The sequence below is a fragment of the Atractosteus spatula genome, chromosome 6, assembly GCF_055471065.1.
Source record: "Atractosteus spatula isolate fAtrSpa1 chromosome 6, fAtrSpa1.hap1, whole genome shotgun sequence".
In the NCBI taxonomy this organism is placed as follows: Eukaryota; Metazoa; Chordata; class Actinopteri; order Semionotiformes; family Lepisosteidae; genus Atractosteus; species Atractosteus spatula.
In genome coordinates, this window is record NC_142711.1 from 33464255 (window position 1) to 33491457 (window position 27203).

General features: G+C 44.7%; 1 protein-coding gene across 1 annotated transcript; it reads left to right on the forward strand.

The window, feature by feature from the left end:
* The first annotated feature begins 247 nt into the window (after window positions 1-247).
* Window positions 248-26711, forward strand: oplah (5-oxoprolinase, ATP-hydrolysing). Its single transcript, XM_088919195.1, has 27 exons — window positions 248-483; window positions 3314-3485; window positions 3733-3924; window positions 4210-4324; window positions 5396-5519; window positions 6175-6370; window positions 6970-7135; window positions 7786-7924; window positions 8212-8279; window positions 10766-11109; window positions 11598-11710; window positions 12100-12270; window positions 12775-12912; window positions 13035-13173; window positions 13571-13683; window positions 14265-14416; window positions 14506-14666; window positions 17085-17186; window positions 18302-18476; window positions 21632-21816; window positions 21908-22054; window positions 22284-22418; window positions 22728-22877; window positions 23184-23341; window positions 23802-23962; window positions 24630-24727; window positions 25916-26711. Exons 2-27 carry the CDS (start codon window positions 3315-3317, stop codon window positions 26078-26080), a joined length of 3978 nt encoding a protein of 1325 aa, XP_088775321.1. The 5' UTR covers window positions 248-483; window position 3314; the 3' UTR covers window positions 26081-26711.
* Window positions 26712-27203: the final 492 nt, after the last annotated feature.

Consider the following 27203-nt stretch of genomic DNA (forward strand, 5'->3'; position numbering starts at 1 on the left):
AATACTTTAAACAGTTTGCCCCTCGAGGATATTAAAGACGTTCGAAACTCCTCACATCCTGGGGGTGTCAGTGACCCACCATGCATGATTACGTTAATTTTGAACCCAAAGTTTCTTGCAAGCTTGAAAGCGCAGACAAAGCGTTTTAATAACAAAGCCGAGAGGAGGAACGGGGCTCGGGAATTGATTGGCTGGCCAGTAAGGTGTCATGCATTCTCCCAGAGCAGCCTGGATAAGATCTTTTTTGTGGCGAGAGAGAGAGAGGGGGGTAGCTTGTGGAGGTGTAAGAAGGAGCTTAGTTAGTCCCCGAGGTCGAAGTAAAGCAGACAGGTACAGTTTGGTGTGAACAAAGCAGGTGAAGGAGATCTCACTGCACCCCACTGTTCGACAACCTCGATTTAATCAGAAAGACACACCGAGACTGCGAGACGTCAGACCGTGTGGGAGCCAGACTCATACTTCGTGTTCAGTGTTTGTCTCGATGTAAGTCTGACTTGACTGGGTACAATCTGCGTACGGCGCAAAGCAGAGAAATCTGATAAACTGGAAACTGGCAGTGATGTTTTCAACGTTAACGATGTGTCTTTCTTTATCACTAAATTTTAGCTTAATTATATACTGTTAAGAAATAAAAAAGTAGTAGAATTTACTTTGAAATTAAGCAAAAAGTCAAGAATGTCACTTTTCTTCACGGTTGAGATATCGGGAAAGATACACATTCATAATGTAAAAAAAAAAATTGGCAGTCCAATCGTGGACCAGGGGTAATTGGCAAAACTGTCAAATCTCAGAGCTTAGAAGGCATAGACATGGTCAGTACTGGGATAGGAGACCTCCAAGGAAAGCCAGACTGCTGCTGTGAATGGCCGTGGACCAGCAGGGGGCACTCTGCACCAGAATTTCCAAACCAGTGCCTCACATTGGTGTCCAGGGACACTGCTGTAAGGGATGCTATCCTTGTGGTGAGAAATAAAAAAAAAAAATCTGTGTATGTTAAAGATCTCAGAGCAAATGTTAAGATAATAGAGGTGTTATCTTAACACTTTAATATAGCCTGGTACCCTGACAAAATTCCACCCTGCGCTTGTACATTCTGCCCTGTATTCAATTAGTGAAGCAATTTTTCACTTCTCCACCTGATCTGATATGTAGTAGGACAGCTGCTGTAGAATATTTGAGGGTGTTATATGAAGCTACTGGTTTTTGGGGTGAAGGTTTTACATTTGTTTCTGGGGTCCCTCTGGACAGTGTCTGAGAAGTGTCGGGACTTCCAAGGCACATTGCTGTGAACCACTTGACTGTGCATGCATAGATACAGGTCAGCCTGCAGGATAGTGGCTTGTTTTCAAATAGTTGCATAAGGACACTTTGAAACAAGAGTTAGCCATTGATCTGAGGGTCTTCTTTTTTTAAAGAAGCCAGGGTAGCAGCATCAACAAAATGGGTGGGTATCTTGTTCCATGTTCCAAGAAACCTTTGCCTAAAGAATTGCCTCCTGTTGTCAGAGGCACTTCTAAGTAGTTTCCATTACTACTGTCTTGCTATGTAACGCATTTCACCCTGGCAGGTCCAGAGTCCGCTTGCTGAACTAGCATCCTAAGCAGGGGAGTTTCATCCTTTTTAGTCCATTAAACATTATGTCAAATGGGAGTAAGCTGTCTGACCCAGTGAGTCACTTATCATGGTGAAAGACTGGGAGATTTGCATATGTTATGCATTAAAGTGTACATGCGTAGTAGAGTAATACAGGATCCAGAACTATACAACACAGGTTCAACAGTTCGGCAGTGAAAGAAATGCAGAACTTCTTAAGGAGACATTTAAAAAGGAATGTCATTTAATCTAATGCAGAAAGTCATGTATTCCTGGTAGTAGCTGTGGCAATCTAGAGCTTATATTGGTAGCACATGGCTCAAGGCAGCAGTACATGCTGGAAGAAAAACCAGTCCATCACAGGGCACATACACACAGATAACTTAGGCACGCTAGGTAACCTTACCAGTATATGCTTGGAAGGTGTAAGGAAACCAGAATAGACACAGGAACATGGACACTCCATGGAGAAAGCACATCAGACCCAATTGGAACTCAGGACCCAAGAGCTATGAGGCTGAGTTAATGCCCATGTCATCTAACATAGAAAGGGAATGTTATCTACTCTATGTGCAAACTCTAAAAAACACTTTTGTAGTTACCTGTTAGTGTAATGTTACACATTAACCTTTTTTCACAAAGCTTTAACTGATAACTGTTGAGAACAGTTTGCCATAGCAAGTGCTGGGCTTCTAATCTCTGTCATGTGGATTTGGCTATTGCAGTAACAGTAGTATGCATCTGTGGGCACTATGAAAAACTAAACTTGTGGGACCAAGTTCTTTGTTGTCCCTTTTTTGAGCATTCAAATACAGACACAAATACCATATCTTTCAAAACCCTGTGTAAAAGAGAAGGCATCAATTTTGTTTTTTTCTTTTCCACAGTATTGCTAGAATACTCTGTTGCTAAATTTTTACCCTTAAAAACGTACAGTTGCTTTCAGGAAACAATGAATAAATATTGTCCTGTCCTGGAGTAAAAATCTACAGAATTGAACTTGTAGGTCATCTCATTACAGGGCCAGGCTGATGTGTCTAAGATCCCAGGGTATCTTTCTACACTGTGTTGCTGGGCAGTATAGTCCATTGCAATTATTCAAATTTCAATGAGCTTTATTGCCATGACCAACCAATTATGAAATTGCCAAACCAATAACAAGTTCAAAGGCATGTTCAGTTGTCTACAACAACAAAAAAATATTACTTGAGAAGCTCGATCTTCTTTTCTGAGTCTGTGACAGTTGATCTTCTACTGGGCTTCCAGCTCTATATTGCTTTCTAATCCTCTCCCGCAGTTGGATTAGAAACTGTTGTGATTCAAGCAGGAATGGAAATTAAACTTGTTATTTTAAGGAGGTATCCTTCTCTGATACCAGAGTATGTCATGCACTACAGCAGAAAGTGCATCTCTGTCTCCGTTTCTCCCTGCTGACAGTGGGAGAACAGCCTATCCTCTCTGGGTAGCCAGGTCTGCCTGTGTTGCCCAGTATTTATGGGCATGTTGTGAAAATACTTAACCTGGTAAAAAAGTATTGTCTAGTATCAGTGAAGGATCTTTCTGAATTAAAGGAAACTTTGATTTTTCCCTCAGTATTTTACCACTTTATACATTTCTTCCCTTGGCCACAACAATATCTGTATACTCAGCTGTCTTGCTTATTTTACATACAGTCGGTCCCTTCATCGCCGTCTCTCCTCATTCTCCTCTTCTCCCTCAGCATGGCGGCCATGCTGGAGACGTTTGACTTTGCAATCGATCGGGGTGGCACCTTCACGGATGTGTATGCCCGCTTGCCCGGAGGCCGGGAGCGAGTCCTCAAGCTCCTCTCGCATGACCCCCAGAATTACCGTGACGCCCCGACTGAGGGCATTCGCCGAATCCTGGAGGAGGTGAGGGACAGGAGAGAAGGAGGATTAGGGGAGAACGGGAGAAGGTTGGATGGTGGAGAAGAGAGGGAGTCAATAAATGAAGGGGTAGAAGTAGAAGGAATAGTGTCAGAAGAAGAGGGTGGTAGGAGTGAGGAGGTGGGAATTTTATTCTGTCCTAATAATCTCTGTGACCTCTGGCATGTGTCTTGATTGTGTCTGTCTGCTTTCTTGGCTGGTCACCTGGTGTATCTGTGTCCCCATAACCCAGGAGACTGGGCGAGCGTTCCCCCGAGATGAGCCCTTAGATCCTTCTCTGATTGGCTGGATCCGGATGGGGACGACAGTGGCAACCAATGCGCTGCTGGAGAGGCGGGGCGAGAGGACTGCCCTCCTGATCACCCGTGGCTTCCGAGACCTGCTGCACATTGGAACCCAGGCCCGTCCTGCGCTGTTTGACCTGGTCAGCGCCACACTGAGTCTGCTTTCTTCTCTGGTGATGCTGTGTGTGAACCACCTGTCACTTCAAAAAGTAGACAGTGCTTTGGCTCGCCTCAGCTTCCAAATTTAGAGTGATTCAGGTGTTATTTATCATGGCTGTTTCTAGATCTAATTCATATTTAATGTAACTAATTTATTTGGATGACACTTTTATCCAAAGATCTCTACAATAAAGAGATGGCAATATCTGGATCTTGTTGCCTGAAGATGAGTGTTACTGCATGTGATGCTGTTTGTTGTCTCGAAGGAGGTACAGATGCCAGAGATGCTGTATGAGGAGGTGATCGAGGTGGACGAGAGGGTGGTGCTGAAACAAAAGGGCTGCCAGCTGCCCATAAGAGCACCAGAGCACACCGTCACAGGTACTGACCCAGTGAGCCGTCATCACAAGACCTGACCGTATGACCCTCCTTCATAGATGCTGCCCCAGTGACCCACTATCACAGTTACTGATACACTGACATGATTGCAGTCACCCCGACACAGATACCGGCCCACTGACACATCATCACAAATACTGACACACCACTACTGCGTACTTGCAAAACAAAACTTTGTTGCACACACACTGACACAGGTATACTGATGCTGTCAAAAGCACTGACACACTAAGAAAGGAGACGAGGCGACACATCAACACAACTACACCAACACGTTGAGATACAACAGGTACACACACCAACACGCTGACGCAAGGCAAGTCCTGACCTATGTCATCAGTACTGACATGGGTCAGTATGGGTAAGTACAGAAAAGAGTCTCTTCTACTGACACTGTTATAAGTTTCAACACACTCACAAAGGTACTAACACAGGTATAGGATGAATAACAGAGACAATGATACATTGGCAGAGGTGTGGACTGACTGACACAGATACAGTATATACACAATGACACAGGTATTGACACATACGTCCACGGTGATAGTTTTCAAAGAGGATTTGTACACTTTTTCTGACGAACATGCAAAACTGGTCAATAAATATGATTGAGAATTGTTAGGTAAGCCAAAACTTTTCAATTATGCTTTTTTTTTTCCAATTTAAGACTAAGATTACAAAAAGGAGGCTTCTGAATCAGATTTAACAAATAATTTCAATATGTAATCACAAAAATTTAACTTTTTTTTTGTACCATGTTTAGTTGAACACCAGAATAGATCAGAAAGCTGTGAAGACCTCCACCTTGTTGAACAGCACTGATCCCTTTTTGTTTCTGTTAGCTTTTTTTAAATTTTATTTCAAAAGCAGCAGGCAAATGAAAGTGTGGATAGTTGTCAGTATTCATGTGAATTTCAGACAGCTATCTTTCTTGTGGATAGTGGACAGTGGATAGTGTCAGCCAGTTGATGTCAATACTTTGGTTCTTATTGCTTGTCCAGCCTGTCGGTCATTGATCAGGGCGCGTGGGAAATCTTGTCCCTGTCTTCACAGGCAGCACAGGGGAGAGCCTGGAGGTGTGGCGCACAGTGGACCTGCAGCGTCTGGAGAGTGACCTGCGGGGGGTGCTGTCGCGCGGCATCACCAGTCTGGCTGTGCTGCTGTTGCACTCGTACACGTCGGTATCTCTCTCTCCACGCCCCCGTATTCTCTCTCTCTTCTTCTCTTCCTGGCTGCAGTCTCTCCTACCCTCTTAGGTCTCTCTTTGAATCTCTTCATCTTCCTCCCCCACTCTTTCTGCAGAGCACAAGGCTGCACTGAGCGCAGCGTTAAGGCCGGTTTGGAAAGTATATAATGTTTTTACATGCAGCTTGTGCTTAAGCGGTGTCCTGTGCACTGCAAATAAAAACATGCGTGCCCATGCATTTATAATGCTCTTTATAATCTCTACAAATTGTAGCTCTGCTTGCTATGGCTGTGTTTCTAGGGAAGACTACTGTGCGCTGGATTACTATTATTGAGCTCTGATTGGTCCAAATATGAGCATTTGATAACATGGTATGATCAGTTGGATGGATTTTTAATAAATGTAGATAAAAAGGAAAGACAGATCACAAATATATGTCCAACCTGTCATCTGCAGTTAATTATACCTTGTCAAAAGTCCTATAATGGACAACAGTCTTTTGTGTTCTCATCTTCCTCACCTTTTGTCTCTTATTCTGTCTCTCTCTTGTCTTTCTAACCCTTCTGCTCTGTCTCCTCACCCCCTGCTTCTCTCCCACTTTTTTATCCCTCTTCCTCTGCTCCTACTCTTCTCTCCTGTGTCCCAGGTGGCCTGCCCATGAGCAGGCAGTGGGTTCCTTGGCCCGCAGGCTGGGGTTCTCCCAGGTCTCCCTGTCTAGTGAAGTGATACCCATGGTGAGGGCTGTACCCCGGGGGTACACTGCTGCTGCTGATGCCTACCTCACCCCCAAGATCCGGGAGTACCTGCACGGATTCACTCAGGGCTTCAAGGGCGGACTGCAGGTCAAGCAGGGCTTCAAGAGTGTGGGGCCTTGGGCAGGAATGGGTTTGAGCAAGAGGAGCACAGAGTGCAGAAGCCGTTCAGGGAGGAGGCAGGTAGAAGATAGAGGGACAGAGGTACTGTGAATGAAGAAGTAGAGTGGGAAAGGGAAGGAGAGAGAAAGAGTTAGATGAGGAGATGAAGAAAGGGATACAGCACAGGAAGGTGTGGAAGTGGCTCTGGGCGCACAGGGCGGTGCGGTGGCTCTGTGGCTAAGGATCTGTGCCTGTGGCTGGAAGGTTGCCGGTTCAAATCCTGCAGAGGAATTCTACTCCATTGGGCCCCTGAGCAAGGCCCTTAGCCCCAACTGCTCCAGGAGCACTGTATAAATGGCTGACCCTGTGCTCTGACCCAAAGCTTCTCTCTCCCTGTCTGTGTATCTCATGGAGAGTAAGTTGGGGTATGCAAAAAAAGACAAATTCCTAATATGAGAAATTGTTTATGGCCAATAAAGTAATCTAATCTGATCTTTATCTTATCTAAGTGGAAGCATTATTGTCCATCTTGCTGTGTTCAGACTCAGTTTCTCCTGCGTGATTAGCTCACCCTCTCTGTCTCTCAGGGGGTCAGTGTGTTGTTCATGCAGTCAGACGGGGGGCTCACGCCCATGCATCAGTTCTGCGGGTCCAGGGCAGTTCTTTCGGGACCTGCAGGGGGTGTGGTTGGCTACGCTGTGACCACCTACAGCCAGGAGGAGAAACAGCCAATAATTGGCTTCGACATGGGAGGTGAGGAGGCTGTGGGCAGGAGGAGTGAGGGAGACCGATTTCCAAAGGGAGTGTCGAGAGAGAGAGAATGAAAGACAGGGAGATGGGGATTTAAGGAGGACCTAAAGGAGAGAAGAGAGGAGGGATGGAGAGGATGAGGTGTAGAGGGAGAGGTGAGAAGAGAGGGCTGGGGCGGGAATTCAGACAGTGACAAGATTGTGGTGAATGAAGGGTTTTCGTTTAGGGGAAACAGAAAGCTCTCTGACAGGACAGGATTGGAATTTTGGAATTTGGAAGTGGAATTTTCTTCATAAGTCCAACATCCAAACAAACCTTTACCAGTTTGTTAACTGTTAACTGTTAAGGCTTTTCTTTGTTTTAGCTATGCCTATTTTATGTTTTTCCGTTAAAAGATTTTGGACCACTCCAGTAAATGGGAGGGGAGTTCTCAAAAAACACTCTCCTGGTCGTCACTGACATTCTGCAATCAAGCTCTGTCAGTTGTGTCAGTGTGTGTCCGATTCTGTGTCTTGGCCAATGTGTCTCTCTGGCTGTTTGCCTGATTGGGTACCTCTCTGGCACACAGTACCCACAAAGCTCCTATGATCTCTGCACCTCTGTTGCCTCTCTGTTTGTGTATCTGTCGCATTGGCTCGCTCACTCTGTTCCAGGTACCTCCACAGATGTCAGCCGGTTCGGGGGGCAGTATGAACACGTGTTTGAAGCGATGACAGCAGGGGTTCCCCTGCAAGCACCCCAACTCGACATCAACACTGTGGCCGCAGGGGGAGGCTCCCAGCTCTTCTTCAGGCGAGTGAACAAACAGCTCCCACATGCAGCCTGTTAAATTCCCACCTACAACCCTGAACTCCAAAATACCCTAAGGACACATACATACCAGAAACCCTAGTAAGCTCCAGATATCACACTTACAGACCCTTAACTACAGCTGGACTACATCCAACAACAGTTGTACCCCAGTTCCACTTACATTGATGCTCACCCTCCTAAACTCACTGACGCAGGGAGTATGATGTGCGTTATGTGCAGTGTTTCTTCTGTGTTCAGTGAATACACCCTAACTCTTTCCCTCTCAGGTCAGGATTGTTTGTCGTGGGACCCGAGTCGGCAGGAGCACACCCAGGGCCTGCTTGTTACAGAAAGGGTATGAGGTTCATGCTATTCCGTGTTTTGTCCTGTGCTTTGCCAATATACTGCTTTGGTCGGAGTTGATTGCATTGTTTTACACAACAGATCAAACAAAGACCAGACCACTAAGACAACAAAAAACATACGTGGGAATCTGATTCAATAGAAAATCATGTAATAATGTAGGCATCCTTCAGTGTTTTGACAATGTAAGAGTAATCCTGACACCAATTTAAAATACTGAACCTATAATCAAGTAATGATAACTGACCATCGTGTGATGTCAATGTTTTTCTAGCACAGCGAAGTGGTAGAGCACTGGAAAGGTACAAGTTACAATTATGATATTTAGAAACACTTCACACATTCTGTTAACATAACTGGTTCTTTAGAGATATTTTCAAAGACTGCAAGCCCCTGAGCCCTCACCTTCTGCAGTCCAAAACTACTGTCAGTTGTCCCTCAAAGATGGGCCACGCTTAGTACAAGCAGAGACACAGCTGTTAGGTAATAACTCTGTACAATGCAAGATCCTCTTCATGACACTGTGCTCAGTAAAACAAGTCATTTTGGTCTGATGCAAGATAATGAGCTGTTTCACAAACCATGTTGCACATCACAGAGATAAAGGCACAAGGGGGATAAAATGAAATAAGTCATAAAAACAGTTCTTTGAACCTAAATTTGCTGCACTTTTCTATTCTCAGAAATACCTGTTAGAACCTGTTAATACCTGAAATACCTGTTAGAACTTAAGTCTTAAACTAGTAGGCCTGAATTGTTGGAATTTTAGTCTGTAGGAATGTGGAACTCACTCATGGAGTCTTATAACTTTCTCAAGAGAAATCTATGGCCAATCCTATTTCTGATATATCAAATTGGTCTTCTTGGTCTGGCCACTCAAGTCTTAGTTTATTATTTCATAACCTTCTTGGGCATCTTCTACCGAGGTCTCTGTTCAATTTATCCACTTCCATAGTAAGAGATTCTGGCTCACTGCAACAGACCTCTTAAATTATCCATCCTCCAGCCTTGGCAAAAGACCTATGATTGGTGAGAGGTTCCTAAAAAAAGCACTAAACACCTCCCTAACCTGACCTAGTGTGCAAAAAGTTACATTGTTTTCTTCTGGCTATAATACCAAAAAATATTTATATTGTAACTCCTATGATGAACGCTGTCCTCTAGGCCAGAGAGTATAGCCCTGAAGAATATATTTGGTCACTTTGGTAGTGCTTGCTTAAGTCCAAGAAACTTATCCTTCACAGAGATTAGTCCCCCAAAGATCTTCAGTTCCTCTTTTCATGTGGAACAACTCTTCAGTTCTCTCAACTGGCACACTCAAACTGGTTCTCCCATGCACAGACAGCACAGGCTCCCTTTACCTGGAAGGATCTGGTCCCATTCCTACTCTGGGATTCCTAGCACATTCAATTAGGCTCACCCTTCCACGGCCAGTTTTCCCCACATGGAGGATACATGTTCCTACTGGCACGATTTACCTTCTGGTGCTACAGAGAATTCAAGCTAATCCAGGAATACACAGCACACTACACACTACTAAATTCTCTCTGGATTCCTAAATCCCATGCTTAACAATCCTTGCAAGTCGTAATTGTCTATAATGCTTCAGACCTAATGCTGCTAATGTTAAAGCACAGCAGTTTTTAACTCCTGTGCAATCTAAACTCACTACACTCCAGGAATGCACTCCCGCACTAAACTGCAGGAGGTAAGACACAGCTCCCTGCCTCCTGCACTTGGCTGCTGTTATTGAAACTGCTGCTGCTACTGTGGAGTGTGCCACTTAAGCACAGGGTCAATCAGCTGATCCCATTTCTGCCTGTGGAATTCTGTTCCACAGGCGTTCAGTCAGTCACTCAAGGCAGGTATATCCAGTTTACTTTAGAGAAGGAAGAGGCTTCAGAAAAACCTGAGCTTGCTCCATCACATTCCATTGCTGTATTCCATATGTCTCTTGGTTTTTGTATCTACATATATGCTTGCAATGTACTGTGCCCCCTTCTGAAACAGTTCATTTTAAATTATTTTCGTCCCTGTGTAATTTTCTCAATTGATTTATAACATATAACATATTTTCTCTAGTAATTTCCTATCCATTGAGTTCCATTCTAATTCTCTTAAGGTGTGTCTCATTCTTTCATACTGTACATTTGAACTCTACATTTACAGTTTTAAAGTATGCAAACATGAAGCAGTTTGGGGTGTAAATAAGGAGCATTTTGGATCCGGTTTACTGTGTCAAACGTGTGTCCAGTGTGGGTGTATATGTGAGTTTAGTGTATGTTTTTTTTTACTCTTCAGTAAAGTGAAGTTCTTTTTTGTTTTTAGAAATTGAATTAATGTTGATATTAAAATGACTTAAATGCTAAATTCCACAAACAAAAGTCTAAAAATGTGAATTTTTGTGATTTTATCATGGAAGCCAGTCCAAACAGTAGTGTGTTTGTACTGTATGTAATGTATACTTTGGGTCTGCAGGTGGCCCCCTTACTGTGACGGATGCTAACCTTGCTCTGGGACGCCTGCTGCCCGACTTTTTCCCACGAATCTTTGGCCCTAATGAGGATGAACCACTGTCCCGCAAGGAGAGCCTGCACCAGTTTTCTGCGCTTACTGAAGACATTAACCGCTTCCTTGCCACCCAATTGCAGCACGGCTCTAACCTGGTTGGCCAATCAGAGACTGGTACTGATATTGATGGACAGTGTCAGACTGGAGTTCTTAAGCCAGGCCAGTCAGAGATGAGCATAGAGGAGGTGGCCATGGGTTTCATCCGTGTCGCTAATGAGGCCATGTGCCGTCCAATCAGAGCACTGACGCAGGTAATATGCCCCCCCAAAGAAGTGTGTTACATATTTATAAAAAAAACATCTTTTTATAGAGTGCCTTTCAGGCACTTTTACATTTTCTCAAGTCTGTGCAATGCAAAAACATTCCAACAGACAGGTATTGATAAATTAACAATAAATGCGTTATAGCAGTGCTCAGTAACTTGTAAGTTCTGATATCAATACAGTTTTTAAAGCAGCAGAACAGAAAGCATCATCTCTCAGTGTTTGGAGATTCAATTTGCTAAGAAAGCCAGGGTCCAGTAACAGTAAAAACAGAAGTTAGTATTCACAGATGTAGTCCACTCTCAAGCCTTTAAAGGTGAGCAGCAGAAGCCTGAATTTTATTTTGAAATGCACAAGGTGTAAGTGTTAAGCCAGGTTTTATAAGGGTATGGATTTCAGTTTGGGGTAAATAAACATCTGAGTTTTCCTAGCAGTGGAGGGAGAATATAAATTGTGTTTTATATTCCCTTTCTTAGGCTAAGGGGCATGATACGTCTCGGCATGTGTTGGCATGTTTCGGAGGGGCAGGGGGGCAGCATGCCTGTGCCATTGCGCGGGCACTGGGGATGAAGACCGTCTTCATACACAAGTGAGTGATGGCGATCACAAGAGGACATGGAGGCAGGAGTAGAGCATTCAGCATGTGTGTACAAATAGGCTTTATTTAAGCTCTGGGTCCTTCTGTGTTTCCTTTCTTTCTGGGCCTCCTGCTCAAAATCAGACACTTTGGCAGCACTAATCTGTTGGTAGAAAGTATGATTCCCATCTCGGGCTCTATGACAGGATCCTTCAAACCTCCCCCTGCTATCGATCTAGCGCACCTTTCTGTTTCTTGCCCACTGTTCTTCAAGATCCAAGAGTTTTGAAATATGTCTTTGTTGGCACGACTCATGCAGTTAGATCAGATCGCAGGTTTGTTTCCCTCCCTCTCCCTCCGGCCCAGGTGAGTGATCTCTCTGTCTCCTCTCTCTGTCTCAGATACAGTGGTGTGCTGTCTGCCTACGGGCTGGCCCTGGCAGATGTGGTGGAGGAGCTGCAGGAACCATGCTCCTGGCGCTATGAGTCACAGTCGTTCCCACTGCTGGATGAGAGAGTGGAGTGCCTCACGCTGCGCTGCCAGGACACGCTGCAAAGCCGCGGCTTCAGCAGGTCAGCTAGTGTACAGCACACAGCAAAGCACTGAGCCCACATGTGCTGCACAACAAGACCTGCACACCTGCACAGCTCTGCACACCTGCAGTACTCTGCACACCTACTCAGCTCTGCACACCTGCGTAGCTCTGCACACCGGCGCAGCTCTTTACACCTGTAGTACTCAGCACACCTGCTCAGCTCTGTACACTTACAGTACTCTGCATACCTGCGCAGCTGTGTACACCTGCTCAGCTCTGCACACCTGCAGTGCTCTGCACACGTGCCCACCTCTGTTCACCTGTGGTACTCAGCACACCTGTGCAGCCCTGCTCACCTGCGCAGCTCTGTTCACCTCCAATACACTGCTCACATCAGAAGCATACAGGACAATATAAGAATATTGAAGAATTGTTTCCTCAGATCACTACTCACACAGAAGCCTCAGCAACTGTTGTGGTCGAATGTTCTCTTTTGTCACTATTGGTAAATAACTTTGTAAATTGTAATCCCTCTCTCCAGCTCTCAGATCAGTACAGAAGTCTTTCTTCACCTCCGTTATGAGCGAACAGACTGCGCCCTGATGGTGTCTTCATGTGGTTACCCTGGGAACTCCCAGTCCTGTCGCTCCGGAGATTTCCTCACAGCTTTTACTGACCGGTACTGCTGGCTCTACATTTCTCTCTCTGTCTCTTTGTCTTTTTCTGTCTCACAATCTGTATTTGCTTGTCTCATGCTCTGTGTGTGTCTTTCTTCTTTCCAACTCTAACTCTTTCCCTCAGGTATCTGAAGGAGTTTGGCTTCACTATCCCTGATCGCCCCATCATGGTGGATGATATCCGAGTCAGGGGTTGTGGGAGGTCAGGGGTTACTCCCCAACCAACAGTCCGTACAGCACAAGGCCCTCCGAAGGTCACAAAGGTAAAGAAATGGGGGAGAGCTGCTTTTAAATTAATTCAGTGATAGACCATTAGTACCAATCACATAGGCACACGATTTTCAAAAATGCCAGTGCTGGAGAAGTTGCGTCTGTGTCAGATCCCATTAAAGAAAGGATTTATTAACTCTTGCGGATTTTACAGCAGAAGGCAACAGATTTGCCATTGAACAGAGGAGGTTAGTTTTGAGGGTGATAAAGGGTAAGTCTAACAAAGATAGACATGTAGATGTTTAAAAAGTAGCAAGAACAGTATGGAGAAAAGGCTCCTACACAGAACTTGATTTGCTGTTGTGAGAGTCTGTGTCCAAAGGTACAGAAGCTACTGTAACTGATCATGTCATTGTGACTCAATCGCCACAACTTCGTCCCATTGCGCAGGTGACGCGGTGCTACTTTGACGACGGTTACATGGATACCAGTGTGTACCTATGGGAGGACCTGTCATGTGACGACAGCATCCCAGGGCCAGCCATCATCATTGACAAGAACAGGTCTCGCTGCTGACATCAGCCGGCCTGCTGACATTCTCTTCCTGTCTTGCTGCCAGTGTTGGAGAAGTTTTTTTTAAAGAACGTAATCCATTACAGACACAAGTTACTTGTGTGAGGGATTTCTTTTTAAAATGATCAAGAAGTTTGAAAAAATAACTTTTAAACATATCCGTTACAGTGATCTATTTAGTGTGTGCATAGTTACGGTGTAACATAAATTAGCTATGGAAATCCATTCTCCAAAATCCTTATTCATTTTAAAAAGTAATCCCTTACACAAGTAACAAAACTTTAATGGTTCATTTTCCAAAAGTAACTTCCTCTGACACTGCTTATTGCTCATACAATTTGCCTGCTGACATTGCTGCTTTTCATAACGTATACACTCTCTTTCTGCATGCACTTTCTGAAATAAGAGGGAAGAGCCAGACACCTTTCTCCTCTGCTTGTGGTACTCTTCATTTTTATAGCTTTTCTTTGATGTTCCTCCTTTCTCCTAACACCCTTGCTTCCTTCTCCTCTTCTCTCTACCTCTGCTCTCCTTCGGCATCTCACTCTCCACTGTCTGCGTCTCTTCTTAGTACCATCGTAGTTGAACCATCTTGTGTGGCGGAACTGACAGCAGGGGGCGATGTGCGTATCAAAGTGGGGGCGGAGAAGCCCTGTGCACTGGGCACTGAGCTGAACACCATCCAGCTCTCCATCTTCTCACACCGCTTCATGAGCATCGCAGGTGAGCCTCAGGGGAAATTGGGCTCAGTACAGCAGACCTCAGGGGGGTGGAGCTGGGAGAGTGACTGTGATGCTGTGCGTGTCATCCAGAGCAGATGGGGCGAGTGTTACAGCGCACGGCAATCTCCACCAACATTAAGGAGCGTCTGGACTTCTCTTGCGCTGTGTTCGGGCCGGACGGCGGGCTGGTTTCTAATGCGCCACACATCCCTGTACACCTGGGTGCTATGCAAGAGACAGTGCAGTACCAGGTACTAACAACCGGACATTTGACTTTCTGGCACACCGGCACTCTGGAACTCAACACTGTGGCACTTGGACACCCTAACATCCTTGCACATTGTCACCCTAATCCTGATGGACTTGACTTACGGACATGACTTCCTTGGGACATATTTGAGACAGATTCATATCCAAATTGATGAAGCTGCAACACTGATGACCTGTCAAATTGATCCACTGACATTGGCACTCTAACACTTACTGACACACAGAAAGACAACCCGATACTGACTTAGAGACATACATAGACATTAATGGCATGGCACATTGACTGATAGATACAGTGATTGACAGACACTGACTGAAAAAATGTCATCCTAAAACATAAGAACACAAAAATGGATACAAAATGAGAGGAAGCCATTCAGCTTCATTAATCTTTTTTTTTAGTCAGTAGCTAATTGGTTAATTGTGAGTCCCAGAATGTATCTTCTTGTGCTTTTTTGGACAGATTAAAGAGCAGCAGTATCTTTTTTGTGACATGATGACCAGATGTTGTTCAGAATTAGATCTTACTACTACATTGTGGAGAGGTGTAGTGTAGTGGTTAAACCTTTTGACTCCTGAGTGACAGGTTGTTGGTTCAAGTTCCTTATATAGCTGGCACCCAGCTGTATAAGTGAGGACAAGCATTGCTGGGGAGTAATCCTGGTAATTGATGTCCCGTGTAGGGGGAGTCATGTGCTCTCTAATTTGCTTAATGCTGCAGAAACCAGGATAAGTTCTGGTCTGATGAGCTGCTGTGTCTCTGGTAGGGTCTTTACCTTATATTGTATTGTACAGTTTTAGCATGATGTCCCTTGACTTAAATTTTAGACTTCAAACTATAAATCGTAACACACAGATTGACTGTCACTGACACAGTGGTGCTCTAACAAACTGACCACCTGACACCATCCCCTGACATGCTGACCGACTGACCTCAAGCCCTAACATATTGATTTACCACTGACACACTGGCCAGCCGACACCAACCCCTGATAATTTGGCCGATGACCGTTGACACACTTCCCAACTGACACACCACTGACTGACACTGACCACTGGCATGCTGACTGACGTTGACCCCTAATTTGGTTACTGATAATGAATGAGAAGACCAGTGACCCCTGACACACTGTCAGTCCCACACTGATCCCTGATACACTGACTGGCACTGACCCCAAGACACACTTACCCCCAGGCTCAAGAGTATATGAAGACAGCTGTGTGTCCTGCTGGAGAGCAAGCATAGCAGATACTGACACCGTGACACTAAAATACAGTGCCGACCAGATTTCAGTACATATTAGGTCTCATTCAAAAACAAATTCTACTAATCTTATATTGTATTCTTAATAGCATCGCACAGTAAAATCATTTTTGTTATATTTGATTGAATTCCAGAAAACAAGAGAATCACATTTGTTTCACATAAATGGAATGCTTAGTATTCCTTTAAATTAGATTAAACAAAATCTGCAGTAATACTCTCCTTTTTGGAAGTGCAGTGGAAGCCATCAGGATTACACAGAGGCCTCAGAATGTTTCCTGTTTCCCTGGTATATGAAAGGAGGAGTACATGGAAAACATTAAGTAGTAATGCATCATGCCTAAGCTCAGAGAACTCTTTGAAGACTGCAGATTGTGGGCAATTGCTTATTGATCTCCACAATTTGGGTGATGGCTATAAAACATTCCACAAAAACTAAATCTACTGGACCAGTTTCCACTGTAATGTGCATTATTTAGGCATTTCAGGCTACTTGTATAGGTGCAGCCCCTCAAGGAAGAGAATGGGTCTAGGAGGCAACTATAAATTCGAAGGCAACAGTTGGAGATCTCCAATAACACTGGCTTTATCGTGTGGAAAACTACGACTAAACATCACTTGTATGAATGTGGCAAATTGTGATTCTAACTGTGATTCTGAGCTCACTAAATAGAAGTCCGAGGGTCTGAAGGACTTTTTAGAACGACAGATCTACATAGTTCATGAATTTCATTTAATTGCCAGGACATCATAGCACACTGCAGGAAGCTTTTATTCCATGTAATCCCTAGGGGAGGGATTACAAAATTCCTCGTACAGGGGCGTGAATAAATGTGATGATGTTTTCTGGACTTTAATTATTTGTGACAAATTTGACTCTGCTCTGTGGAATGCTGTTAATATTACAGTGTAACATTTTTAGAATTAAACATGAAACATTTTCTGCACAAGTAGTCTTTCTGTTGTTTGATGGCAATATTCCTGTTTTATCAGGGTTATGAATACAGGAAGGCATCTGGAGGGCACTTTACCTCACAGAACCACACAGGACAAATATTAAGGTGTGGTATGTAAGTCTTCTCACCCGGCCCCATGACCCTCTGTTCTTTCTCTCCCTCTCTCCTTCCCTCCTCAGCTCCGCACTCTGCAGGACGATCTGAAGGAGGGAGATGTGATCCTCAGCAACCACCCCTGCGCTGGGGGCAGTCACCTGCCTGACCTCACTGTCATCACCCCGGTGAGGCAGAGGGCCAGTGAGGGGAGGGACAGGGAGATGCATGCGGACACAAAAGGGGGGAGGAGGCATGGGAGCAAGAATAATGGGGGGTAGAGAGGCAGATGGGGGAAGAAAAAAGAGAGGGAGAGGGTCAAGGGAGGTGGAAGGTTTTTTGCTCTTTTTGCTTCTTAAAAATGTTGTCTTAAATAATGTTATCTTACAGGTGTGTGTTGATGCAGGTGGTTTGTGAATACCTTGCAAAGTATTTTCACTTTGAAATGAGTGAAAGAGGGAAAGGAAGGAGACAGACGGTAAGGTGGAAAGGGAGAGTGTGTGAATCCTAAAGTAAGGGTTCTGGAGGGCCAGCGAGTCTGTACATTTTCTAGGTCTCTTTAATGCACCAGCTGAAGAGATGGTAAATTTGTCTCATTAAAATAAGCTGATTTAGTTGGTTGGTTCGAAGCAACACACTGGCCCTCCAGGCCTAAAATTACCCATCTTACCCTAATCCTTTTTCATAACTGGAAGAGGTGTTAGTGGGGCCAGCAGGGGGCGCTCACCCTGCGGTCCATGTGGGTCCTAATGCCCCAGTATAGTGACGGGGACACTATACTGTAAATAGGCACCGTCCTTCGGATGAGACGTAAAACCGAGGTCCTGACTCTCTGTGGTCATTAAAAATCCCAGGGCGTTTCTCGAAAAGAGTAGGGGTGTAACCCCGGCGTCCTGGCCAAATTTCCCATTGGCCCTTACCAATCATGGCCTCGTAATAATCCCCGTCTATGAATTAGCTTCATCACTCTGCTCTCCTCCCCACTGACAGCTGATGTGTGGTGAGCGTTCTGGCGCACTATGGCTCCCGTCGCATCATCCAGATGGATGCTGCACATTGGTGGTGGTGGAGGGGAGTCCCCATTACCTGTAAAGCGCTTTGAGTGGAGTGTCCAGAAAAGCGCTATATAAGTGTAAGCAATTATAATAATAATAATAATAACAACTCACTTTGTCCTTTCTGTGCCACTCTTATGGTCCTTTGGTCCTTGCATCTGTTTCTCCTTCTCCTCTCACATCCTGTGTACCTCTCTTCACTCTCCCCTCTTGACTCCTCTTTCTCTGTCCTCCCTCCGCACTCTCAGGTGTTCAGAAAGGGGGTGACTGGGCCAGTGTTCTTCGTGGCCAGCAGGGGGCACCATGCTGACATTGGAGGAATCACGCCGGGATCAATGCCCCCCCATTCAACCTCTCTGCAGCAGGAGGGGGCTGTCTTCATCTCCTTCAAACTGGTGACTGGGGGCAAGTTCCAGGAGGAGGGTGAGAATTGGGGGAGACTGGGTAAAGCTGTCAGCTTGTCCTGGTTGGGTCACTGCACATTATGGTTTTTCGTACAGTATCATGATGATGCACCTCTTTATGGCTTTGCACTGTGTAACACTTTATAATGGTGCTATACATACTGCAAAGAGTTTCTTTATAAGACTAAATGTGCCTGACCGATATTAAAAGCCTTACCGTTCCTTTTTTTTGGGTGTTTTGCACCCCTAAAGTAGTTGAAGAAGTGGTACTGTGTGGCATTAGAGTTGTGTTCAATAGCAAGGGCATTCTTTAAACACTAGAAACCAAAATCATGTGCACAAAAGGGTTCTAAGAAGAATTTTAACAGATTTCTCTATATATCATTCAATAAATAAGGGAAGTTGGTAATATTTCAACTAACGAACTAAAATATAAAGGAAATGTGTGCACATTCCCTGAATAGTAACAATAATAACAATAATAATAATAATAATAATCATCATCATCATCATCATCATCTTCATAATAATTAATAATAATAAACTTTATTTTATATAGAGCCTTTAAAGGTGGCTTCTCAAAGCACTTTACAGAATGAAAACAAACAATAAAAAGAAGAATACACAAGATAAGACACAATTACAATATATAGAGGAGACCATGGATGGTGGTACTAAGAAAAGCAGAGGGGTGAAGAATGGAACCAGTTAAGTAAAGGCTTTTCTGAAGAAGAGGGTTTTGAGTCTGGATTTGAAGGAGTTTAGAGAAGGTGACTCTCTGATATCCTTGAGGAGAGAGCATGAGGATTTTAAAGTCTACACGGAATTTGACCGGAAGCCAGTGCAAGGACTCCAGGATAGGAGTAATGTGAACACTTGCACTAGACCTGGTCAGGATTCTGGCTGCTGAATTTTGGACATAGTGCAGTTTGTTCAGAGTAGATTTAGATACCCCAGCGAGTAAAGCATTACAGTAGTCAATTCGAGAGAACACAAATGTGTTGATCAGCTTTTCAGCCACGGTTAGTGATAGCATAGGGCGTAGTCTAGCGATATTTCTGAAGTGAAAAAAAGATGTTTTGACAGTATGCTGCACATGTGGGTCGAATGTTAAGCTAGAATCGAATATAACCCCAAAGTTTTTCAATTTTGATTGAAGCTCAAGTACAGAACCATTAACAGATAGGGTTACAGGACTGGCTTTACGAAGTTGATGGGGGGTGCCAATAAGCATGACTTCAGTCTTGTCGCAGTTAAGATGAAGGAAGTTTTGAGTCATCCAAATTTTTATGTCAGAGATGCAATCAGATAGAATAGAGACAGCCACATCAGTGTCAGGTTTGGTATGGATGTATATTTGAGTATCGTCAGCATAAAAATGAAAGCTGAGGCCATGTGATCTTAAAAGCTGACCAAGTGGAAACATGTAAATGCTGAAGAGCAAGGGGCCCAGTATTGAGCCCTAAGGAACACCAGACTTAACAAGACCAATTTCAGACCTGTACCCATTAAGAGGGACAAAGTGACAGTGATCAGTGAGGTAAGATTTGAACCATTTGAGAGCAGTGCCAGAAACTCCAAACACAGTCTCAAGATGAGAAAGTAAGATGTTATGGTCAACAGTGTCAAAAGCAGCACTGAGATCAAGAAGGATAAGTATAGAAAGAGAACCAGAATCAGAAGCTATTAGAAGATCGTGCCATTTTTAAATTAAATTGTATTAATGAGATGTGATTGGCTTTAAACAATAGCTTGAAGTTAGATGTATAAGAAACTGGTTATTGTTTTCTAGAATTCTTAAATTGTTGCAGGAAGTCTTTTAAAACTGAAATCAGTGATGTTTTTGTTAATAATATTGAGTGCTAATAACCAATGAAAGACAGAGTGTGAGGGAACTCTCAAATGCTGGCACACTTACTAGGCAAATTCAAATTGGTTTGGAATAAAAGTGCTATATGGAAGAATATCATATAGCAGTAATAACAGCCATAACTTTGTCTCTGGGGACCAGGCCTCTCCTGCCATGATGACAGGCATTGAACATATTTGAAAGGTTTTTTGGTTTGGAAGATAAGAAACATTACCAGCTTGTAACCTGATCTCATCAGATCTCAAGAGTTAGCCAAGAGTGGGTGGGAAACCTCGGTGTTGTTGGTAGACCAGTTGGTGGTTATCTTTCCTCAAAACCACAGATTACATTCCGATGCCTCAGGCATAATGTGCTGTAGGAGGTACTGTACCATCCTTCAGATGAGATTATAAATCAAGATCCTGACTATTTGGTCAGTAAACTAGGGGTGTTAACAGAGTGAAGGAGTTTCTTGCTTCTATTCCTGATCTGCTATATAGTTGGGCTGATGGCACAGATTAGATGCCAGGTAGGTGCTGCAGTGTTAGATGAAGTGGGTCCTCTTTTATATGTGAAGCATTAAGAGTAAAATACTCTGTATAAGTACACGTAATTCTTAATAATTTATATTTGTATTTATATGTGTATTCTGTGCATTTAATCTGAAGAGTTCAATTTTGAATGAGGGTTATTTTTGCGGCAGTAAAATATACTGTATATTAAAACCATAAATCCAATCTGAATTTTTAAACTATAAACTATTTTATCAGATCATGATCATGGAGCAGCTCGAGGGCACTGCTGTTCATTCACTGTCTCATCAGCAGTGTCACACAGGCTGAAGAAATTATAGGAATTCTACTGCATATTAGTTTAAGCGCAGTATTAATGCTGTATTTTAAAATATGCTCAAGAGTCAAAGCAGCAATGTTTGATTGGTATGTCTTTTTTATGTGTTTGGATTAGTGTTCTGTTTTTTCTTCCACAACTCAGAAACATGCTGACTATGTTATTTGGTGTCTTTAAATTGCTCTTGTTTGTGTGTGCTCTGCAATGGACTGGCACCTTATGTTTATAAGATACATGCTGGGTCATTGTAACCAGTAAGAATACGTGGCTTTTTGATAATGGTTGGGTGTCTTTATTTTGTAAGAAAATTGAAATTCACATACCATAGAATAGCAGGACACCAATCTGTGTTGAAATACTTGATCAACGGCAAAGGTCAGTTGGTGAGCTGCAAAGCAAATGACCAAAATGTTTAGTTTTTCTCCTTCTCTAGTTGTGTCAGTCTTTCTCTGCTTTGCTCTCTGGCTCTTGGCTAGCTGTGACAGCTGCCCTCATGGCACCCGGCCAGTACCCAGGATGCTCGGGGACCCGCAATCTCCATGACAACCTTGCAGACCTGCAAGCACAAGTGGCAGCCAATCAGAGAGGGAGCCAGCTAGTGGAGGAGCTGATTGACAGTTATGGACTGGAGGTGGTGCAGGCTTACATGGGATATATACAGGTGAGAGAGGTGAAGTGTAAGGGGAGGATGGAAAGGCAGAAGAGTGTTTATGTGGGTTGTGCTCAGTGTCTCAGTCCCTCTTGTCCTCCAGAGTAACGCAGAGCTGGCTGTCAGGGACATGCTGAAGGAGTTTGCTCGTCTCCGCCGTCAACAGACAGGCTCCCTGGAGGTGGAGTCAGAGGATCACATGGATGATGGAACACCAATCAGGCTGCGGGTGCAAATCAACGAAGAAGAGGTGTGTGGGGGTTCATTAAGTGCAGATAAGGGGTGTCTGACTCCTTCATTGTGAATCTGATCCTCCTGTAAATGTCAGAGCGGTCTTTGAAGACTGCAGGCAAAAGAGTTTCCTGTACTTTAAGTAGGGTAATTATTGTTTTAATATACACATGCACAGATTCTGATCGGCCTGACCGTGCAGAATGGGTGTGAAAGGACATTGTTGTGTGCTTCCTGTTGTCTCCCAGGGCAGCGCTGTGTTTGATTTTTCTGGGACAGGGCCGGAGGTGTGGGGAAACTGCAACGCCCCTCGAGCCATCACCTTCTCTGCTCTCATCTACTGCCTGCGCTGCATGGTGGGCCAGGACATCCCCCTCAACCAGGTCTGAGACACAGGGAGATACAGGAGAAGGAGAAGAGTGGAGGGGGGAAAGGAGAGGGAGGTCAGAAAGGAGAGAGGGAGGGAGAGGCATGGAGGATAGAGAGAAAACAGTGGGAAGGGGATCAGAAAGGAGGAATAAGGGTGAGCAAGAGGAGAAAGACTGAGGGATGTAGAAGAAGAAAGCATGAGAGGAGAAGGGGTTGTGAATTATTCTCTCATGGGGGGGCTTGAACAGAGAGAGGAAGAGGTAGAAACAGACAGAGCCAGAGTGTTGTATGTGTTGCTGATGTGTATGTGTGTTGGGTTGTAGGGCTGCCTGGCCCCCATCAAGGTCATCATTCCTCCTGGCTCCATCCTCCAACCATCCCAGAATGCTGCAGTGGTGGGCGGAAATGTCCTGACATCACAGAGGGTGGTAGACGTCATATTCAGAGCATTTGAGGTGTGCGCTGCATCGCAGGTGAGAGGAGGCTCGAACTTCATCAGAAGTAGCCTACAGGGGGATTTTGTGTGGCAAGTATAAAATGACAAGGTGTAAAACAGAATCTGCCAACTTTCCTGGAAAAAGAGACTTTATTCTGCAGACTGGGGGACAACAGAGGCATTTAAAGAAGACAGAAAAAGAGACGGAGAATAGGAGAATGAAAAGATGGAGTGACTCACAGGCCAAGAGTCAGAAGAACAGACAGATGAGAAGACTGATACATAGTAAGAGAGAGGCAAAGAAGAAATAGAACCACGCGTATTCTCTTGTTCCTTGGTTCAGGGCTGTATGAACAATGTGTCGTTCGGCAGCGAGCGGGGGGGATATTACGAGACGGTGGCAGGAGGTGCAGGAGCAGGGCCAGGCTGGCAAGGGCGCAGTGGGGTCCACAGTCACATGACCAACACGCGCATCACTGACCCCGAGATCCTGGAGAAGAGGTGAGACACAGGGCAATAGCAGAGGAATATGTCACTGCCTGAACCGTCCAAAACAACATGTGTTCAATATATCACCAATCACTAATAAACAGAAATGTTATCTCTCTGTTATTATTGTCTGTTACCATCTATTAAAATATATTAAATTGTATTAATTTTACTAGTTGTTCCCCATTTGTACTGCTGTTTTACCAATGAACGTGTTTGTAAATGCTTTGGGAAAGCTGGCCATTAAAGGTTATATTTGAAGGATATATTTATATTTAGAAGGAAGGTGGGAAGGGACAGAAGGGTGGAAAGGGAGAGAAGCGAGGAGGGGGTTAAAGGGGGACAGGATAGAGGGGATGTTAATTCAGCATGAGTGCTCTGAGAAGGGTCTGTCATAGTACGTCCTAGCATGTCTTACCAGGCAAACTTGGTTTTTCTATCCTCTCTTTCTCCCTCTCGCTGTCTGTCCCAGGTACCCTGTGGTGTTGCAGCGGTTCAGCTTGCGTCCCGGCTCAGGGGGTGAGGGACGCTACCGGGGGGGAGACGGCGTGATCCGAGAGTTGCTGTTCAGGGAGAAGGTGGTGCTCTCGGTGCTGACCGAGAGACGTGCCACACGACCCTACGGCCTCCACGGTAAGCATCTCACCCCTTCACCACAGCATTGCGCATCTCTCTTTTCACCTTGAACCTCTTCCCCACACTTTCAAATTAGAGAACACGCACCTTGCCCCCCCACCTGTGACCACTAATACCTCCACTTGTAACCTCTCAGGCTCCACTGCATTTCAGCCTTCCACTGAGAAGAAACCTCTCGAATGTCAGCTCTGTCCTTTGTGTGTTAGTGTGTGTTACCTTCTCTCTTCAGCTGTAGTGTGTGACAAGTCTCATTTGTAACTAGGAGATATGTGATGGATGGTCATTATTTTGACATGGGGAACAAATTAACGGTAATTCTTTTCAAAGTCTGTGAAAGGTTTCTTTTAAAAACTTTAAGCTCGTTTTTAAAGTTATCCCTTAAAAGAGGGGAACTGTTTTCCTTCAGTTTGTGAGCTCACTGCAACCTTGTCACCTTCTGTCCCTTCAAAGACACTGGGGCCCCGATCTTCATTGACCTGGACCTGATGTCTCCCTGTTTCTCACACATTCTCTTTTCTCAGTTCAAAAGTTTCAGCTCAAAAGTGCTCTGCTGCCACGTACCGTAGGAACGTTTGTGAAATATAACCATTACGCAGTGTGTGCTGCTGTAGTGTCTCGCTCACACACACTCTCTCCTTGCCTTTGTATTGATATGTGTGTGCAGGGGGGAGGCCCGGAGCCCCAGGTCTCAATCTGTTGCAGCGAGCTAATGGGAGACTTCTGAACCTGGGGACAAAGACGTCGGTGCAGCTGGAGCCGGGGGTGAGAGAGCGCCACACTTCACTGTGCAAGTACAGACACACATGTAAAGAGCAACAGACACGGAGAGGGAATTTAAGCCGTTGTCAAAGGTGGCAAATGCTATTAGGCCCATCCTGCTTGTTTGGTGGCTAAGTAGCTCATTGCTTCACCAAATTTCTTCCTGAAGAGTCCCATTGAGTCATCTTCCAATACTGAGGTTTTATATCCTGGCCTTCTGCTCTTCCAGTACAGCAGAGCCTTCTTCTATCGTTTTTGTTTAATCCTCTTTAAGTATTTTAAAAGCTTTGGTGCTTTGTAATCGGTCTAGAGAAGAGCATCCCAGATTTCGGGGCTTCCTATGCAGAGAGGCTGGAAGAACTGAAGGTGTTTTTCAAAAACATTGACCAAGCCAACCTGGTAAATGTCTTCTGAATGAACAGTGAAACTGAACCAGAGGGCACAAGTGAAAACTATGTGAAAGTGTATTTAAAACCGAAAAACAGGCACAGAGGGCTGTGGGAGTGTGGAACAAGATACTCAGCCATGTTGTTGAGGATAGTATCCTGGCTTTTTTGCCTTGATGGGATCTTTAGATCAGTTAATTACTAACTACCAAGTGGGGTAGATGGGCCAAATGGCCTGCTCTCATTTGTAATCTTTCCTATGTTTTTATGCCCAGTGCTATGAATAACACACAAACCCTTTCCCTCTGTGTCATGTGATTTCAGTATGTGGTGCTTGCTCTCTCTCATTATTCATTTAGCTTCCCCGCCCATTCCCAGCGTGTCAGTCTCTATATGTAGGAGAGGTGTGAGAGTTCAGACACAGAGCTCCTGAGTTTCTGAGGAATGTGCCTCTAGTGTGTGTGGATGAGGTGTAGTGTTGTACCTGCTTGGATGGCATGCCTCTTGTGTCAGCACGCTGTAGTCACTGTGTCTTGACAGTGTGTACTTTTTGTTTTTATCCTTTGTGTCTGAGTGACTTCCCCTTCAATCGGCCTGACTGCTCTCAGTTCCAGCTTGGCAGTCTGTCTCTCTGTCTCTCTGTCTCTCTGTCTCTCTGTCTCTCTGTCTCTCTGTCTCTCTGTCTCTCTGTCTCTCTGTCTCTCTGTTCTCTGTTCTCTGTTCTCTGCTCTCTGCTCTCTGCTCTCTGCTCTCTGCTCTCTGCTAGTGTGTGTGTATGTGTGACCCTGTGCCTGATTCTTTACAGGACGTGTTCTGTCTGCACACCCCTGGTGGAGGGGGCTATGGAGAGGTAGAGAAGGACGGAGGGGGACAGAGCGACAGCCCCATCTCCAAACGACAGCAATCTCAGAGCGGCTTCCCAGAGAGAGGGAGCGTGTTTGAGTACCGGAGAGCACAGGAGAGCGTGTGAGAGAGAGGGAGGAGGGAGAGAGGCCCTGGGAGTGGGCAGAGGGAAGGGAAGTAAGGCAGGAGAGTTGGAGGGGAGAAAGAGGAATAAGGAAAAGTAGTAACATTTAAGGGGTATCTCAGTATTTATTGGATTATGTTTCCCAGATTATTTAGGAAAAATAGTTACAGCTCTGGTTAGCATTGCTGCCTCACAGTGCTGGGGCTATGGGTTCAAATCCGGACCTTGGGTGCTATCTGCATGGAGTTTGTATATTCTCCCCATGTTCAGTGTGTACTTTTTGTTTTTATCATTTGTGTCTGAGTGACTTCCCCTACAATCGGCCTGACTGCTCTCAGTTCACGTGTTCACATAGGTTTCCTCCAGGTGCTCCGGTTTCCTTCCAGAGATATATGGGTAGGTTAATTGGCTTCTGACAAAAATGTCCCTAGTGTATGACTAGTGTCTGTATTTGTGTTTTTATGTGTGCCCTGTGATGAACTTGTGCCGCATCCAGGGTGTGTCCTGCTTTGTGCCCATTGCTTGCCAGGATAGGCTCCAGTTCCCCCATGATCCTGTACTGGATAAAACGGTTAGAAAATGGAAGGATGGATTAACAGCTCTTATAGAAGAATAAAACACACATTTGGTCAGTTCTTTTTGTCTGAGTTGCCTTCGTTATTCTGTGTTGGTGTTGTGTGTTCAGTGTGTCTCCCATTCAGGGCTCAGTGGGGCGCACTGAATTCCAGTGGAGGCAGTGAACACAGGGGGAGGAGAAGGAGGAATGAGATCCTGTACTGGATAAAGCGGTTAGAAAATGGGTGGATGGATTAACAGCTCTTATAGACGAATAAAACACACATTCGATCAGTCCCAGTTGAGGCAGTGAACACAGGGGAAGGAGAAGGAGGAATGAGAAGAACGGTACATAAGTAAGGGCAGAATGACAGACCGCAAAGACGGCAGTGAGTGGGCAAGTTAGATCTAAAGACATATCTAGGAGAAGGGGGAGAAAGCTGTTAAAATACAGTAAACAGAAGGAAAAAATCTGGAACATGCATGAAAAATAATTGGGTTAAATAACTCAGCTACTGCACATGCCCTTAAATTCCTCCTACAGAACATATTTACTAATGCAAAATAACTG

Coding starts and splice junctions, on each gene's coding strand:
- oplah (XM_088919195.1), top strand. CDS start 3,315: ATGGCGGCCATGCTGGAGACGTTTGACTTTGCAATCGATCGGGGTGGC. Junction 13,684..14,264: donor ATCATCATTGACAAGAACAG/GTCTCGCTGCTG, acceptor GTCTCTTCTTAG/TACCATCGTAGTTGAACCAT. Junction 14,417..14,505: donor CCGCTTCATGAGCATCGCAG/GTGAGCCTCAGG, acceptor CGTGTCATCCAG/AGCAGATGGGGCGAGTGTTA.